Source organism: Struthio camelus, chromosome 17 (assembly GCF_040807025.1).
Source record: "Struthio camelus isolate bStrCam1 chromosome 17, bStrCam1.hap1, whole genome shotgun sequence".
Classification (NCBI taxonomy): Eukaryota; Metazoa; Chordata; class Aves; order Struthioniformes; family Struthionidae; genus Struthio; species Struthio camelus.
The window spans coordinates 2,415,475-2,433,203 of NC_090958.1; the positions used below are offsets into that span (position 1 = coordinate 2,415,475).

General features: G+C 47.6%; 1 protein-coding gene and 1 pseudogene across 3 annotated transcripts in view; one reads left to right on the forward strand and one right to left on the reverse strand.

Moving 5' to 3' along the window:
* Positions 1-17,729, forward strand: part of LOC138061448 (P2X purinoceptor 2-like) — a 38,457-nt pseudogene that overhangs the window by 13,716 nt on the left and 7,012 nt on the right.
* The window catches only part of POLE (DNA polymerase epsilon, catalytic subunit), a 32,831-nt gene that overhangs the window by 2,740 nt on the left and 12,362 nt on the right, over positions 1-17,729 (reverse strand). The window contains exons 20-43 of one of the 3 annotated variants that reach the window (XR_011135219.1): positions 17,542-17,687; positions 16,408-16,556; positions 15,890-15,982; positions 15,429-15,573; positions 14,494-14,651; positions 12,903-13,098; positions 11,854-12,068; positions 11,490-11,592; positions 11,175-11,255; positions 10,933-11,055; positions 10,607-10,825; positions 10,065-10,274; positions 8,972-9,115; positions 8,404-8,544; positions 5,306-5,459; positions 5,106-5,212; positions 4,656-4,832; positions 3,983-4,206; positions 3,553-3,773; positions 2,546-2,750; positions 1,861-2,034; positions 1,379-1,504; positions 681-772; positions 307-487 (exon numbers count right to left, since the gene is read on the reverse strand). Coding sequence is in view for 2 of the 3 variants with exons in the window: in XM_068911896.1 (XP_068767997.1) it covers positions 307-487; positions 640-772; positions 1,379-1,504; positions 1,861-2,034; positions 2,546-2,750; positions 3,553-3,773; positions 3,983-4,206; positions 4,656-4,832; positions 5,106-5,212; positions 5,306-5,459; positions 8,404-8,544; positions 8,972-9,115; positions 10,065-10,274; positions 10,607-10,825; positions 10,933-11,055; positions 11,175-11,255; positions 11,490-11,592; positions 11,854-12,068; positions 12,903-13,098; positions 14,494-14,651; positions 15,429-15,573; positions 15,890-15,982; positions 16,408-16,556; positions 17,542-17,687 (3,825 nt within the window). In the remaining variant the exon portion in view is untranslated. Of the gene's footprint in view, positions 1-306; positions 488-639; positions 773-1,378; positions 1,505-1,860; positions 2,035-2,545; positions 2,751-3,552; positions 3,774-3,982; positions 4,207-4,655; positions 4,833-5,105; positions 5,213-5,305; positions 5,460-8,403; positions 8,545-8,971; positions 9,116-10,064; positions 10,275-10,606; positions 10,826-10,932; positions 11,056-11,174; positions 11,256-11,489; positions 11,593-11,853; positions 12,069-12,902; positions 13,099-14,493; positions 14,652-15,428; positions 15,574-15,889; positions 15,983-16,407; positions 16,557-17,541; positions 17,688-17,729 lie in introns of all 3 variants that reach the window. The other 2 variants (XM_068911896.1, XM_068911897.1) reach the window with 2 other exon arrangements.

The window sequence follows — 17,729 nt, forward strand, 5'->3', positions numbered from 1 at the left end:
GACTAATCACGAATAGTGACCTCGTCCTCTCTCTGTGACAGTTACGCTGGAGCTGAAACAACCCAAACAATGATATCTGGAGGCAATAGAGGTGGCTCCCTCTGCACCACACCCACCATGGTGCAGTCTTGGACTGTAAGGGGTTCTTTGGATCAACCATCAGACCTCTTCTCAGCAGCACTGAGAGCTTCAAGAATCTGCAGGGAATGCTGTATGTATGGCTTGGGCAGCATCAGGGTGTGGATAGCTCTAGTCACCAGAGATAATATTCAAAGCAGGGCCAAATGAGCAGGAGAGTGCACTCACCTGACACAATCATGAGAAAGTAGTTCTGGCAGGAGGCAGCCTGGGGGAGGAACTGCACAATGTTCCAGCTGTTCTCCAGCAGGTCCTCCACATTTGCCTCTCCATCTTCCTCTTCTTCCTCCCTGTCTTCCTCTTCCTCCTCACTGTCATCATCCAATACTTGACTCTTGCTGGTGTCCTTCTGGAACGGAAGCACAGAAAGCTATGCCCAGGTTGCCTCCCTTGGGGTTGGTGATGTCACAGCATTCCCCCATACCCAAACCAACAGCTCCCTGCTCAACTCAACCCTCAGCACCCCTGTTCCTGAAGGACTGCGCACTTCCCATCTCTTACCTCCCCATAGTGGATGCTAGAATGCACTTTTCCCTTGATACCTCCATAATTCGCTGGGTCCATCCAGAGCAGGAACTCCCAGCAGCGGGAGAAGGAAATAGTCAGAGAGTGAAAGATCTCCTTTGAGTGGATGCTGGAGGGAAGAGACTACAGTCACACACAATGTTGGCATCTTCCCTAGCTAATATTCTTCTCCATGGGAGACGATGAGGAGTGGCAGCAAGAAGAGAAGGGTTCACCTCTCACTTCCAACTGTGCTTCAGAGAATGGACTCAGCACAGAAGGCTGCAGGGCCGTCATCAGCAGCACTAGGGGCTCCAGAGGAATCATACCCGAGCCTTGACTGCCTATGCTTGTGTCAAGGTGCCTGTCCTAGAAGCCTGAACATCATGGCTGGGATGCTGAGAGCTGACCAGAGTATGAGAGGCTAGGTGAAGCGCAACTGCTCGTGTTCTGCTAAAGGTCTCTTCTGGATTGAATCATACAAGTATTTTTGGAGTACTGCCCCATACAGCACAGCTAAGGGACTGATCCCTACTCCAGGCATGATGGTGAGAGAATGAGGTGGCCTTGTCCCTTCAGTTAGCTTTGCAAGAAATTCAGTGCTGAGGCCCCACAGAAGGCAAAAATCAGCACCCTCCCTCCATGCCTTGAGCCGTGTCTTAGCCCAATATCCAGGAGACTATCTCCAGGCCTAGCTTGCTGAAGTGTACCTCCTTGGCAGCCAGGTGTGCCCCACCTGTTGATGATGTACTCCATGTAGCTGATAGCATCCTCAATTCGCCGTTTCTTGGTGCACAGGATGATCCGGTTGAAGTTGGCATAAACCACTGAAGAGCCAAGACGCTTGAACTCAGCCACTAACCTACAGACAGGACATAGGAGCTGAATTCAGTAGGCAGGAGGAACTGCTGCTGCTTAGCTGCCATTAAACAGGGAACAGCCAACTACAGAACCACATACAATTCATGGAGGATATGCTGCTCCAGTACAGCCAGAAGTCAATTGTGTTGGTGATGCTGCTTAAGGGAGCTGCCACCACAGCATGACAGGTGCTCCAACAAGAGTTGGACCTACTATGCCTCTGGAGGTCATCAGGCCTTTCCAGAAGCTGTGCCAGAGGTGCTCAGAAGACCTGACTAGGGGTGCCAACAGCATCCCTCTCATGGCTACATCTGTTCACTCCACCCACAGTGCCTGGCAAACTCCATTCTCACTTACTGCAAGAAAAGCTTCTTCATCATGTTGTGCAGAGTGCGGTGCAATGCTGGGTCGTACAGCAGTGAGGAAGGAGAGCGGAGCCAGCGGTAAAAATGAATAACCTGGTTGTCTGCATAGATGTTGTGATAGTGTGTGATCTCCTTCACCCAGCTCACCACCATGCTCTTCAGAATCCTGCCAGGGAGCAGAGACGAGCATCACACCAGGCAGACGAGCCCTTCCTACATCCACACAGTGACATGTTTTCAGATGATGCTAGAGGAAGTGGGAACTCTGCCAAAGCAGAGATGCATGAGCCCATAGCACATAAGCCACAGGGTAAACATGTGCCTCTATGACCTTGTGGATGTGAAGAAAGGAGATACAGGACAGGGCAAATTCTTCACAAGCATCCCCTCATATCTAGGCTGGCTGAGCCACCAGGTAGATCTGATCCTCAAGTCTAATGGAGGAGATACCAACATACAAAGCAGGGGATAGCCCCCCTCCTTCTGCCAAGCCAACTGCCTGTCCTGACCTCAAGAGCTGAATAGATGCTTTAAGGGACACCACAAGCCACACTGCTGACAAGAATCTGGAGAGGCTAAAGCCAGCCAGCCAGCAGGGAAGGAGAGGCAGGACCCTGAGGGGACCAACCAGGACAGAGAACAGATGTTCCATCTCATGCTGACCCCTATAGCCATACCTGAAAGTGTTGGAGCAGAGGGCAGTCTCGTCATAGCTGGCTGGAATGTTGGCAGCTTGGTTCCCTGTCACCATGTCTTCTAGAGATGCCTGCTGGATCACATCAAAACTGATGCTTACACTGGAACCTCCTTCCATGTCATTGACATGATGGGACTGCAACACTGTGTTTACAGCCAGGCTCTGGATATCCAGCTCCAGACATACTAAGAACAAATACAACCTGTCAACAGGCAAGCAGGGCAGAGAGCCACCAAGGACACCATCCCCACCCCAAGTATGATGAATGCACTCACTGACCAGAAGTATTTTTCACAAGTTATAAGGGCTATTTATAGGAGGTGTTGCATCTACTGGGTGCGCAACACTAAGATATTTACCTTAGGAAATGGTGAAAGCCTATGCAGTACTGCAGCAGTGTGGGAAACTCTGCTGATCCTGACTGCCACACACTTGGTTTTAAAGGCTTCGAAGGACACTTTGCACATAGCCAGACCTCACCAGTATGGCAGTGATGCTATGTATGGGTGCTGCATTCACTGCACCGCTAAACAGTATAGTGCCTTTCAACAAAACTTTGACCTATTATCCACCCCTCCAGGGGCCACCCGGTTTTTCTGTAAACTGCAGCAGAGGTGCTCAGAAGAACTATCAGTCAGCTTGTTTTGCCTCTTAGAAAGACTCATCCTAAGGACACAAGGGGTGATGGTTTGAACTATTCTATCCTTGAGCCATTTCATCTTCATATCACAGGTGCTCTTCTGAGTGCTGCTATAAGACACCATGAACTGGGAAAGAACCTGTGTTTAGACACTTGCACACATTTTCCTATTGCATACAGGAGATGCCCATTGCATGCATCCTGTCCAGATCATTCCTGAACTGCTGAAGCTGTCAGCAACTGTGGTCAGTGCAGAGCTGCTCAGATACTCTTCTGCCACTGCATCCATCCCTCTCCTGTGCTCATGGAAGAGCACTTGGGTTTGCTCCCACTCAGCGCGTTCCTACCTGTGGAGTAGCAGCCAGGGTTATTTATCTCCACTGAGGCTCTCTCATCAAACTCCATGACTAGACGGTTGTCATCAGCCTCCTTACCCCCCAGGTCTGGGCGGGCTGTGGGTGAGAGCCACAGCAAATGGTTGTGGCGACGGAGGTGACGGGAAAAAAAAAGGTCAGAACCAAAGGTGGAAATGTCATCAGGGAGATTCCCAATGGGGATGTGGTAATATCTGAGGGAAGGAAAGAGGTACAGTCATCAGGGGTAAATACATCAATAGAAGAGCTGTGTCAGCATCATATTTGCTTGTCCCAACAAGGGCAAAAACACGGAAGGTCACAGCACCTGGCCTCATCTTGGCCTCAGGCTCCTGCAGTCTCCCTTTCCCACCCAACTAGGAACACAACAACCTCCCTAGGGGAACATGGGCGCTCCAGGCACCTGCTCATCTCAAAAGCCTGGGATAGGCATGTGTCCAAATTCAGGTAGTGGCGGATCATGCGGCGGGCTGCATGGCGCTGCCAGTCCAGAACTGAATAGCTGATGTCATCTATTACTCGGACAGGGACCAAGGGGAACTCCTCAATGATGGGAATCCCACTCGCCAGTCGTTTCAGGTCCCAGTTAGACTGCACAGCGATAAGTGTGGGGCCCCGACGCTCATCCTGCACAAAGGAGAAGAGGACGTGTCCTGGTGTATCCCTCCAGCCAGCATCTCCACTCAGCAGGAAACCAGTAGTGTGAATGAGTGGTCATATGCCCCATCCCTGTAGTGGTTCCCAGTGCTCTACACAGTAGGGACAGCATACTCTGGGACTCTTGAAGCAACTACCACTGAATAACCAGCTCCACGATTGAGAGCTGAGGTGTGGAGATATGATCTAGCCTCACTGCTTGCATTGCACTATGCAAGCTCACCCCAGGCAAGCCAGAGCCCTCAGGCGACATTCATTTTCCAACATCCAACTTTGGGCCAGTAGCTACGTGCAAATACCTATGTGCAGATGCTGTTTGAATTGCTAAACCAATGCCTTCCACACAATGTTTTTCCCCTCCCGTATGCCTGTGCTCACAAGGTCCCAGTGGGGACTTTCCTCATGCCCTCAGCTCATACCTTGTAGCCCAGCAGCAGCCGCTGGATGGCTCTGTAAACTGTCTTGAGGTCGGTCTCAGCACGCACTTCAAAGATGTGCTTGTCTGGAGGCAGTAGTTCTTCACTCAACTTTTCCAGTAGAGCACTGCGCTCTGACGAGTACATGTTGGTGAGGTTTGGCATCTGGTTGCTGCGCACCTGTACCAAACACAGACCTGATCAGAGGTGACAGGGCTGAAAAGAGACAGGCCCCCAGACTGCAAATTCCAAGGAAGCTCTTCCCTCTACACATCACTATGCTTCACATGTGTGAGTCGAGGAAAAGACCTGCTTGGTACGCACCAAAACCTTCTGAGAATCTGTGCTGCAGAGCACTACAGAGATCTGTGTCTGTGCAAAGAAATCCCTCAGCTTCAAACTGCTGCCTGATCCTCTTATGGTCCCTCCCAAACCTTTAAGCCCTACTCTTACCGTGTCCAGCACAAACACTGCAGCTTTGCGCTGAGAGGGTATGAAAAGGCCGAAGAGCGCCTTGCTGCCTTGGGAGCTGTGGTAGAGGTAGATGTGGCGAATACTTCCTAGGGACACAGAGCAAACATGCAGCATCAATGGTATCCCTCAAGGTATTTGGTCTTAGGCATGCTGACAAGCCTTCTCTTAGGGTGCCTTACCTGGCTCCAGGTAAGTAAACTGGGCTAGTGAGCGCATCTCTAGGTGCTCAATGTCAAAGGTTTCAGCTTCTCGCCCCGTGAGGTGTCTGACAAGCTGCCTGCTGACCATGCACACGCAACCCAGGTGGATCAGGGCTCGGAGCAGTAATGGCACCTGCAGCGACGGAGACACTGATAAAAGCCTCTATCAAACATCTCTATGTGAAACTTCCCTCAGTGGTTTCAGACCTAGAACAGCCTGGCCTAGAAACACAAGCTGGATACATTGAGATGCTTAAGGCATGCATTTGGCATTAACACTCTTGCAGGTGCTGCAATTCAAGGGATACAGAACATAAGAACAAGCATGAAAAACAACAACAACAACAAAAAAACAGAACACGTGTCCAGGACACTAGCCCAAAATCCTATCACCAAAGGGAGTAGCATATGCTTAGATAGGAGGGTATTTGTAATGATATTTGGGCAGTCTTGGAGCTCTGTAACCAGTGGTTTGGCACACCCTTGAGACAATAGTTTCATGTGAACCATCAGATAATCGTCACAGTGGAAAATTCTTCAGATTCATCCAAACTGTTTTATCAATCATGTAGCAATAAATCCCACAGTTTAATGAGAAGCCTGCTCCTGAATGACTTAGTGAGACCTAGTCCCTACACTGTAAGGGATAATGAATCTTCATTACCTAATTACCCTCCCCACATGCCAGTTTTGTTTTTATCGATCTATATACTATAGATAGTATATTCCATTTTCAGCTCTCTCTCTAGCAAACCAAAGTGTTTCTATGTTAAGGCCCACCTTTGCAAGGAAGCTGCTCCATCCCTCAATGTTAATTCTGTTATATTCTTTTGGAGATGGTGCTCAGAATTGTACTGCAGATTTTTACAAACCAGAATATTCTCTCTTCTTTTTCTAAGAACTCCTATCGTTCCCTTTACTTTCTCTAACTGCCACTGAAGAGTAAACTCCCAGGTACATCTCCCAAAGGCCCCCAGGATTTTCTTTCTGCATAGTCATAGCTAAATCAAGGCTCTGTGCTATAGCTGTAGTTAAAGCTCCCTTCTCCCTTCATGTGCACTACACTTTGATGACTACCATCTAGTTGTGGTGACTGCCTACTTGGCACTGTATTTACTACACTCAAACTTCTTCTACTGACAGTTCAACCTTGGATAGTTCGTCTTATCTGTGCCCTGTAAAGACAGGTTGCACGAACTCTTCCACAGTAAACCCACTAACCCAGAGTCTCTATAACTCTTCTTATAGTGTTTTTTTTTCCCTTGACCAGCAGTCTCGGCGAAACCTTTGAACAATAGTACTTTTAAAATACATCAGAAACAGAACATCTTATGCCTTTAGCAAGTTGCTCCTCAATCTTCCTTACCCCATCTGGTAAGTTTCACTTGCAGAATTTGTATTCCTTCCTAGTTCCCTGAACAACTGGAGCAAGCTGCTCAGAGCCCACTTAGGTTTTGAATATCTCCAATGATGAAGACTACACAACCTCTCTGGGCAACCTGTTCTTGTCTTTGATCACCCTTTCCCAATTTGTTCTTATGATTAAATGGCTGTTTCAACCTGTGCCGATTGCCTCTTGTCACTGGCCCCACTGAGAAGAGTCTGTCTCTGTTTTCTTTAGTACCCCCCTCTCATCAGTTATGCACACTGCTAAGATCCTCCCTGAGCCTTCTCCCTCCGAGGCTAAACAATCCCAGCTCTCTCAGGCTCTCCTCATATGACAGATGCTCCAATCACTTAATCATCCTGCTTATTTCTACATTTATCCTAATACAGCATCTTTAAAATGTCACCATTTGCCTTGTTTTACCTTAGTTGCTAATTTTAATATCCTCTAAGCTAGCTTTTTTATGTAGTTCCACTTGTTAAACATTATATGATAATGGAGAGAACTGGGGTTTGCTCCTGGAGGATCTGCTAGAGAGATGATGAATTTGCACACATGATGGTTGATTTTGCAGAGTAATTTGAAACAAATTTGGGCATTGCTCAAAACTAAATCAAGAACTATTCTTGTCTTGTGGGTCCTTTGACCAAATGTTCTTAAAGCAGAAACTTATGCTGGCTAAAAGAGGTTTCTCTGCATTCCATTGTAATACTTCTAAGACTATACCAATTTAGCTGAAGTCTCCCAAAATTAACATGCTCTTTTAGCCCTTGCAGCCACTTGGATCTCACAAAGCATTTTGCAGTTAACTGCATCAGTGCACATACTAAGCTTTTCCTACTTAGGCAAAGATTTTCAATCTATAATTCTATGGTGCATTTTAGTAGCAAATTCACTTGACTTTATTTTCTTTAATGTACAGCTCCACGCTTAAAATGGTGCAACTTACTCTGCCACTTCCATATAAGTTGGGTCCTGATACTACAATGTCTTCTGAGTTATACTCCTGCCACCAAGTTTTGAGCTGCTTAACAAATCAGTATCTTCATTAAAAGCAAGCATGCCCATCTTCATTTCGGACTTTTAGCATTAGAAGCACTAGTACATTTAGTCTTGGTGTCACTGTTTTTGTATGTGTAATACTGAACTAGAACATTGTTTAGGTTGTTCTTTGCTCCTTCTGTACTTAAAAAGTTGTATTCTATTCTTCTTTCTGGAATACAGAGCTTTTATAACTGTACTTTAGAAGATGGGGCACCCTGGCCTAAACTATGCCATATGTTGGGGTTTCCCCCCCTCTTTACTCTTAAAACAAACAAACAAACAAACACTCCCATACCTTTGTAGTTTAATTGCTAGGGGAACGGTTGTCCTTTGGTTTAGATGAAGCCCACACTTCCTGCTCAAGTGTCTTCTTTCCCAGAGCTTTCTAATTCCAAATAAACCTAAACCTCTTTCCTTAATGTGTTTTAAGCCAAACAAGCACTGATATTCTGTATCTCTGCTCATATGAAACTGGGCATATTCCTGAGAAAACTACTGCGGAGGTTCTTCCATTTCTCTGTCTTACCAAGTTGTTTAATTCTGAGCTTCAGTGCCTCTTCCTGTGTCATTGGTACTCAGACTAGTCAGCTACCACTCAGCACTCCTTAAAGAATGAGGAGGGAAAATTAGCACCCAGAAGGGTTACCTGAGTCTCATACACTCCCTCAATGTCCGGAGCAGACAGGTCTGCATTGATTTCATTGATGTGCTCTTGGTACATGTCTTCAGGGACTGAGTATTCGTAGAGATTGTAAATTATGTTTGAGCGGGGCAAAATCCTGTTCACCTGCCAAGGAAACAGACAAACTTAGCAGGGCACCTTGCTTCAGGCTGCACTCCTCTCAGGAGCGGGGGAATCTCACAGGGCTGCAAGGAGTTGTAGTTTCAGCCAGCCCTATGCTCCCAGAATCATGCTGACCCAGGAGGCAATCCTGGGTCATTCAGTGACCAGCAATTGCTGGTCATTCCTAAGGCAATTAGGGGGATTTATACTTTGTCCATATTGCAAATTCCAGTAACTGTCAGCCTCCTTTCTGGTCAGGCTAGGATTAGCAGCAGGGACAAGGGACTGGATTAAGATGCAGGGCTGGACAGTGAGACCCTGTGAAGCAGACTATCCATAATATCTGTCCGCAGTGGCCAAAGTGCCTTATACAAATCCAGCTGGGTTTTTCCCCTTGTAGAAGCAGCAGGGCTGGAAACATGACCCCCACCTTCCTGTAGACAGCTCCCTCCTCTGATTTTGCAATGCGCTGATTGACATAGAACACCCTTGGGATGCTCAGCTTGATGCAGTGCAGGTCACTTCCGATCACTGCCCACAGCCTGAACAGGCCAGGCTGGCTGGTCTCAGCAATCTGTAGCACAGAGGGATTTAAGTTAACTTTAGTGGAGAGATGCAACCCATTCTTAGCTCTTACGTACAGGCCATGGAGCACTTCTTGGATCTTGAAAGACTGTACTACCTATGGCCTTGCTCCCAAAAGAAGGAACTGGGGACCACAAAAACAGCAGTGGACCCAAAGATTCATTGCTCTCAGCTCTGGCGTCTCCATGTCCTGCTATTGTCCCACAGGTACCATGGAGAAAGTTCTCCTGTCAGAGGAAAGAGCATGAATGAAGACAGCTCTGAGTATTATGCAGGTAGCAGATTGCATTGTGCTTCTGAAGGGAACAGTGTAGATGGTACAGGTCTAAACAAACACATCTCTCTCACATCTCTCTCAGCCTTGGGCTAACATCGGCCAGCAAATTCAAGCTGGAGCCTGACTTTGGAGCCAAACCATTTGGACTCGCTGGATTAGCTGTCCCATCTCAAGCTCATGGTTACACACTCAGTCAAAGGCTGCACGTGACCCTAAACCAATCAAGACCTTTCTGGAAGATGAGAAGTGTGAAAACAAGGGGCTAGTCTTAGATAGTAGAGGCAATCGAGCGTAACAAGATTTTAAGAAAATGTTTGGATTGTGCCGCCCCAACCTCTTCATGCTTGCATTGACTACCTCTAGGATTCAATACATACTCTTGCCCAGGGCCTGAGCAGGGCTTGCCCCACACAGTCTACACAGAAGGCCTAGATTTGCAATCAAGCATAATCATTTGAGGACCTCATTTCCATATAAAGCCCCTCTGAGCCTGAGGCTATGCAGTCCCACATGATCTCCCAGGAGGTAAAACTAAAGTGTGATTGAGGTTAGCTGTCTCTGAAGTTCAGGGTTTGACCATAGATATTGCAAACCTGAGGCACAGGGCTCTGAGCTGTCCTCTGTGACAGACAAAGAGTGGGCCTGTCTTGCTGCCTGGTACCTGCACAATCTGCCAAGGCAAGTCCAGGATGCTACGTGCTGTCCTGCGCAGGTAGCTGCTCAGCCCTTTGGAGAGAGTATCACGGATCACACCTCCACCTGTCATCACCCCACCGTCCTCCAGGCGCCGCTTCTTCCGACGCTCCTGGCGCTGCCGAGCCTGCAGCTCCCATTTCTTCTTGTGGTAGCACAGCCAGACCAGTTGCTCTTCCTGACCAGAGAGAGAGAGAGAAAACACATGAGCAGGAGCCACAGAAATCGGCACACACTTCTCATACATGAATGTCAAGCACCATAAAGCCAACCCTTTCCACCCCGAGTTCCTGATCACGTTACTGTTATAGCTGTGAAGCCGCCATTGGACCCATTTTCTGTTAGTGGGCCACTCCCAGGAATATTTCCCATTGTAGCTTTGAATTGTGGAAGTACAGAGGGTTTCAATAGACACATAGCTTGCTACATACTATACCCTAGCTGGCTGGGCAGATGATCACGCTCCTAGGATGTTTCCCGGCTTCCTCCTAACCAGCCTGCTTTGCTTACCTTAGTAGTGCCCATGGCAGGAGGTGGGCCCAGGATCTCTCGCCAGGACTGGGAGAGTTCTGGGTACTGGGACATCTGTTGGCTTTCCTCTGCCATAGGAACCCGCTTTCGTTTATTTGCAACCGGAACCAATGGCTGAAAGGTCTTGGCAGCCCCGAAATCCTCTATGTCACCAATCTGGGAGCTGGGTATTCCCTCCTGGGGCTGGTGAGCAAGGACCTGAGAGAAACAACAGCAGGGAGACTTGGGTGCGGAGGCCACAGTACCAGGAAGGGACATCCATGTCTGCATCAGCACAGCCAGCTCCTTTCTCTCACTCTTATTACCTGTCTCTTGCCTTCAGAAGTGAAGAGCTCATTGATTTTTTTTTGTTTGTACACATCATTCTTCTCCAGGAGTTTCTTGTGCAGCCAGTCGGGGTGCCGGACCCGTGGGACTGGGTTCTTTACCTGAGAGACATCGCCAAATCACAAGCAGAGTCCCCACAGTCAATACTCTCTGCCTTCCCTCCCACCACCATGGACCTGTAGCCCCCTGCAACCCCTCCTGTCCTTTCCCACCCCCATACCTGCTGCAGTGCTGCAGGAATAGTGATGATTTTCTGGATGGTGCTGCCTAATCTCTCAATGTAGTAGTCCCAGTCCAGAATCTGTGAAAGAGGCAGAACAACAGCAGTAGATAGCGAAGGAAGTGGAACAGAAAGGTGCCACTTCGGGCTCCGCTGGGAAATGCAGGGACAAGCATTTTCCCCAGAGACTCTCCACAGCACTCTACTTCGTGAGAACAAGTAACTGCTGCCCACATAGTGCCTCTGAAGGGAGGAGCTGTGGGTCAGCCCTGGAGAACCAAAGGCTATGCTGCTTCATAGGGGTGTTCAACTCACTGCCCGGATGTTGAAGTCCTGCAGTGAGGGGCTCTTCAGCCACTTCCGGAGGTAGTGTTTCCGTACACTGGGCTCAGCTTGGAAGATGGCAAGTGGGATGGCCCTGGAGAAGAGAGGGAAGCATGAACCAGGAGCAAGATCACTGGCAGCACAGAACCCCATCTTCCCAGCCTGCAGACACCTCTCTGGGTTTCTCCTCTCACCCCTCTGCTATGCCACCAAACAGCAGGCAGTTGCACAGCATTACTCATCACTAGTGTCTCATTTATGGACTGAGCCAGTACACAAGTGATCACTTGGTCATGCCACATCAATTCACCCTTTACACCTTGCCAAAAGCCCTGGCCCCTCAAGACAGATCTACCTCTCTGTGATTGGAGACCCTTCAGGTTTTTTAGAAATGATGAACCGGCAGCTTAGCCCTGCATCCTTCACCATCTGGTCTCCCAAGAATTCTGCCAGACGCTTGGCAGTGCTGATGGAGGTGGATTTCTGCTCTCCATAGTCCTCCAGCTTGCGAGACATGGAACGGTTCTCTGAGATCAGCTCAAACAGCTCTGAGTCAGGCATGTTGGCAGCCTGAAAGAAGGGGGAAAGGAAAAAAAAAAACTATTAGGAACCTAATGATCAAACCTCACTGCTATTAGATACAGGGAACGTCTAAGCCAATTGATAGGGCTGTCTTTATGAGGGGTTTGTGAATAAGTCTGGTCCAGTTGCCAACATGACCTGTGGAATATAAAGATCATGAATGTGAGGCTGGTGTCAGAATTTGTGCTGTGGCTGGGTTCTGAATGCAATAGTTTGTGTTGTGCACCTGGTACTACAGAGGTGGGCTCTCTAAGAGTTTGTCATACAAAGTCATTTCAAAGTACAAATGCTCCCAAGGAACGTGCAAGTGGGGCAGACTCTCCTGCTTCTGGTCCCTCCTGCTCCCTAGTTTCTGAGGCTTTGTTTTCTGGCTTTGTCTCTGCTCTTGCCAGTTATTTTAAAGCTAATCTTTCTGGGCTCCTCAGAATACACTCAGCAGTCAAGTGGCTCTGCCATCCTCTTGCCTCAGTGAATGGCTTTAGAGAAAGTCCTTGGGGGAGGAGGGCCACCAGACTACCTCTATAAAAGAGGTGACTGGAGGACAATGCTTATCCACAGTTAAGCAGTAACAGCTGAAGAAAGTGCTGTAAAAACAGGCCACTGGAAGAGCCCTTGCACTAAAAGGCCCTAAATAGCAGTGCGAGAGAATCAGAGAGGCAGAAATTAGATGGAAACAGCCATCAGAGGCACAATGGACCAACCACTCTGCAGACAAAGTCCACTCTTCCCATAGTCTCAGACTAGCTTTGATATTTCTTCTCTAGCTCCAACTTGGGAGCACCGACACATAGGGAATGCATATCCTGCAAACCCTACACTCACCTTGCTGTACAGCACATCCAACCAGTAATCAGCCACCTTGGCTACAGAAGCATAGACCTCCTCCAGTGTGGTGCCTTTCAGAAAGGCCTCAAACACAGAAGACTGAAATATCTTCACCAGCTGCAGCTCTCCTCGTCGCTTCACCTCAAATCCCTTCAGTTCAGCCAAGGATCCATCTTCGTTGAATACCGCATACCTAGGATATACAGCTGGTGCAAAACCTGGCCTGTGTCAAGGAACACATCTCCCAGGATCTTGCTCACTGCCCTCCTGCCAGGATACTTCTCCTAGTACTGCCAAACCAAGCAGCCATCAGGTAAGTTAACCTAAGCTGTGGTATCCTCTGTACTAGGGCGATCCACGGATATTTACACAGCTAGAGGCAGTAACATTATGAACTACTTATTGTGAAGTGGACTCAGAGAGGAAACTGGATGTAGCTACTGACAAAACTATGACAACACTCTGCCCTCTTTCTTTTCCTATTGCGTTTCTTGGATTTCATATCCCTGCCAATTATTTGCATGACTTAATATAAACCTCACAGAAAGCTCAACTAATGGAATAGAGGTGCTACTCAAGTGTACAATGCTTTATCACCCCTCCTCCTACCCAGTCCTGTTGCTATAGTAGCAACAGTGTTAGTAGTGTAGTCTTCTCTTCCTCAGCTGACAATGGTACCTGCCAGCCAGCTCCAGACTACCTTTGTTTCCAGTTTGAGAGTGACCAAGAAATAAGTGCACTTGCTGACATCCCAAAACTACAGCAAATCAAGAGCCCCTGAGATAAAGAGTCCTATGAACAGAGTCCATTCAGTGCTTGACATCATCTCGACTTCTGTGACAACGGACTCCCTTGGCATGGAAAGGAACTGACAGTGGATGCTCGAACTCATCTGACAGGGCCATTAAGCAGAAACATAGTGCTGTAAGAACAGAGGGTGCTGGAGGACAGTGATAGTATTTCTTGAACCCAGACCCAGGTCTGCGGGCACCCCTCTAGCTAGTGGTGCTCGTATTCAGGAGGCTGCATGAAAAAATAAGTGATGTCTGAATGCAACTGCTTTTCTATAACACAATGACAGTGGCAAGACCCATTCCTTCCCCTAGATGGGGATTAAAGGGGAAACCTCTGGGAGAAGTATTACTAGAGGTCTATGAACTCCTGAGAGATGGACAGACAGGGCCTGGATAATTTAAAGAGGAGATAAAATATGACCAATATTAAAAGTCATCAGAAAGAAAGTCAAAGTCTGCCTGTGCACCTCAGAACCAAATAGGGAGACCATGACTGATCAGAGAGTTGGAGAAATGTTGTTTTACTGTTATCTTCTGAAACTTACTGTCATAGTGTGTCAATTGAGGCAAGGGCATAGCTGGACTCAAAGATGGATCCGATACAAAGAGCTTGCCATTTAAAGACAGCACTGCCTGAATGGTATGCAGCAACAAGCAAACCAAATGCAGCAACAGCCAAACACGCTCCCAGCTCCAGAGGCAAGGACCAACACGCCCCATTATGTAGGAAGGGAAAGGGACCCTCAAGCCCTTACCTGGGGACAGTGATAATATTTCAAGCTTTGAACTCTTACCTTTTTTTCAGCTTCTTGCCCTCCTCCTTGGAGGCTGGGAGGATCATAGCCAGGTATGGCCCATCCACTTCAAAAAAGATGCTGTTCTCTGAGCGTGTGACATAGGTGAGAGAGGCCGGGTCCTCCAGTTCCTGGTACTGATCATTTGTGAAGCCTTCCTGTAGGCACAGCCCCAAGAGAACAGCTTCACTCAATAGCTGGGCCGATTATATCAGGAGATATCCCCCAGACACATCCTGTCTGAAGGGATCACTGAGGGCCTCTACTCCTTCTAGATGATGGGAGAGTTCAGTCCCTGCTCTCCTGAGGGAATATACTTTATTCTCCACTAAGACAGGATAAGTCATCCTGAGTCCTTGGGATCAAGCAACTCTTCGGAAAACTACGGAAGAATTTAACAGGTAGGACTCAACAACCAAACATCTAACCTGAAGAAAAATGCAGGAGACCCTAAAGTTGCTTCTTTTGGCTTGTAGCCAAAAACATCCAAGCAAACAGCGGATGGGCAGAGGTTTGGACCTTACTTTTGTCTCGACTCCAGTGCTTCTGGCAGCCCGAGTAGATAAGCACACGCCAACCTTGGTTTCTTACACAGTTCCCTCTCTGCTGTAGGGGTATCAGAGTTTCACCTTCTACTCCAACGCCAGGTTTGAGCTATGGGCTATGCATGGCAGGGAACAGCTGTGCACCAAGCAAAGCTGTCAGCCCCAACACTCTGCTGATTACACAGGGGACCAGAGACAGAAGAGAGGCCTTCCTCTGGGCTGAAACCAACTCCCTGAACAGAGATGCATACTCCACTGCCTGTAGTGCTACTCCATTCCTAAGAACTGGCTGACTGGCTTGCAGGCCTACAGAAGAACAAAACACTTTCTTCCCTTATGCTTCTATGTTTGCCAGACTGTAGAGCTGGCTTGTATGGGTGCCAGACTCACCTTCACAAGGATGTTCAGCATGGCACCTGGGTAAGAGATCGTCACCTTGGGCTTCTTTGCATTGGTTGACTTGATGACAAAGTTTTCTGGGAAGCTGTTGGGAAGGACGCACCAAATCCCATCTGTATCCAGTTCCAGAGGTCTCCTAAGAAGGGAAGAAAAATCACCCTCAGGAAGAGATTGGAAAACATGCCAAAGAACAGCTCTGCGTCCCCCATTCAGGCAGAGGCAGTGTCCCTTTTGCAAAGCAAGCCCTATTATTAATACAGCTGCTGTTGTATTAAACCACAGCTATGTCAGAAATCTGAGTCTCCAACGTTAAACACCAGACCTTTCAGTGATTAACGTGCTCCTACATCTGTCCCATCGGTCCTCTTCTCTGCCAGTCAAATTCTGCCCTTACCCACCTGCTCACATGCCATACAGGAGAGACTTTCTTCCCTAGCTCAGCATATACTCACCCAATCTGCTCAATCAGCTCTCTAGCCTGTGTGATAATATTTGCTCCAGTGAAACAGACGATCCCAGCCATTTCCATGGAGTACCAGCGAGCTCTGTGAGTGGAGGAGCGAGAGTCAAGAGTATGCAGTGTTACCTCTCAAACATAGCTTTGGGGAATGGCATAAGGACATCCAGAGAAGAGCCTCAGGGCAAGACAGACACCACCACTGGCCCTTAGGAGGTCATTTTCTTTTCCCTCTTTATGATACTTCAGGAAACCATGTACCCTGAAAAACTACCTCTAGATGAACCCTAGATCAGTCCCATTCATGGCCCAATGCTACAGGGCCTTGTTTAGCAAGAGTCCCAAATATTTGAAGTCATTAGAAGGAGTAAAAGAAGATTGTTAAAGAGATCACCCATCACCCCTTTTCTTCAGAAGCAGGTAAAGGAAGGTGGTGACAGCTTCACTAGAACAATCCTAGTTTCCAAGGCTCCTTTCTGGAGAACTCCAGCAAGGATCACAGGTGAGACTCACCCTTTACGCATGACATAGCCATAGAAAGAATTGAGGATACACTTATGTGCCAGCTGCAGAGAGTCATATAGGATTTCCATGTTCTTGCAGCGCTTCACTTCAGAGGCATCTCCTGTCTCCACAGCTGCAGACAGCTTCTTCTTCCACACCTGACAGCGAGAGGCAGAGTCAAGACAATCCCATACTACAGGAAGTATCAATATCCAGGTATTCCCCTGCTCAATCCTAATATGATATTACAATCCTAGAACAATATCAATGCTAAAGATCAGTAGCATTAACTAAACATTCCTCTTTCTTCTGCATCTGAGGAGGAAGAGTTGAGCGTAGTCAACGTGCCACATCGTGGAAGAGTCTTGCAGTATCAACTGTAACTCTCACAGCTACAGTTAGAATTCACCTAACACCAGCAGAGCTGCCACGCTACATCAATTCTACCACACCATGTATTGCGCTGGCAAGAACTGACTGCTTTCAGCAAGAGATTACATCTAGTCTAACAGCAGAACCATTTGGGTAGAAAAGGCCTCCCAGCCACCTCCATGATTCATAGCAGAAGAGGAAATTAAGAATGGCTCTTTAATGAACTCTTCCAGAGGTAGAGTCCCAGGGTCTTGTCATTTCTTCCAACACGCTAAGAATAATGTTTTGGTCTCCTCCCTCTGTCACAAGACTATAAACATTTGAGAACTAGAACATGCTTCTCTCCTTCCTTCTCCTAGGATCAATCATTTCTTAACCTAAGGTCTAGATTTGGTTTCTCTGCTTGTCTCATTTTTTTTTGTTTAATAAGCGCTCCACACTGAACACAGGCCAGGTCAATATCGTGGCAGGATACAAAAAACAGTCGAGCTGAGATTTCCTAAATCCAGTAAAAACTAAAAATACAGCTGTTTTATTCCCTATCACTGAGAGTGATTGTATCAAGGAGCTAATAAGCCCTGTGGCAGCAGCTGTTTGAGAAAGATTCAGCAGTGGAAAAACCTGCACTTGCACCAGAGCTGTCAGGAAAGCTAATATTTCTTATTGAATATATAGATTGAACAAAATGATCCTCTAGGGTTCAGGTTTTCAGTGAGAGATAAGAACTTCAACTCTGGCAGGACAAATACAATAGAAATTCAAGCCCAGCACCTTATGCAGCCCCTTGAACTCATAACGACGGTCTCTGAAAGCTCGTACAGTGTCTACATAGAAAGAGTTCTCTCGCTGGCAGATAGTGGTGACACGCTCCTCCACCTTGGTGACATGGATCTTCTTATAAGCTTTACGGCAATAATCTAGTTAAGGGAATAAATAGAGAGAGCTTTCTCAGAGATCAG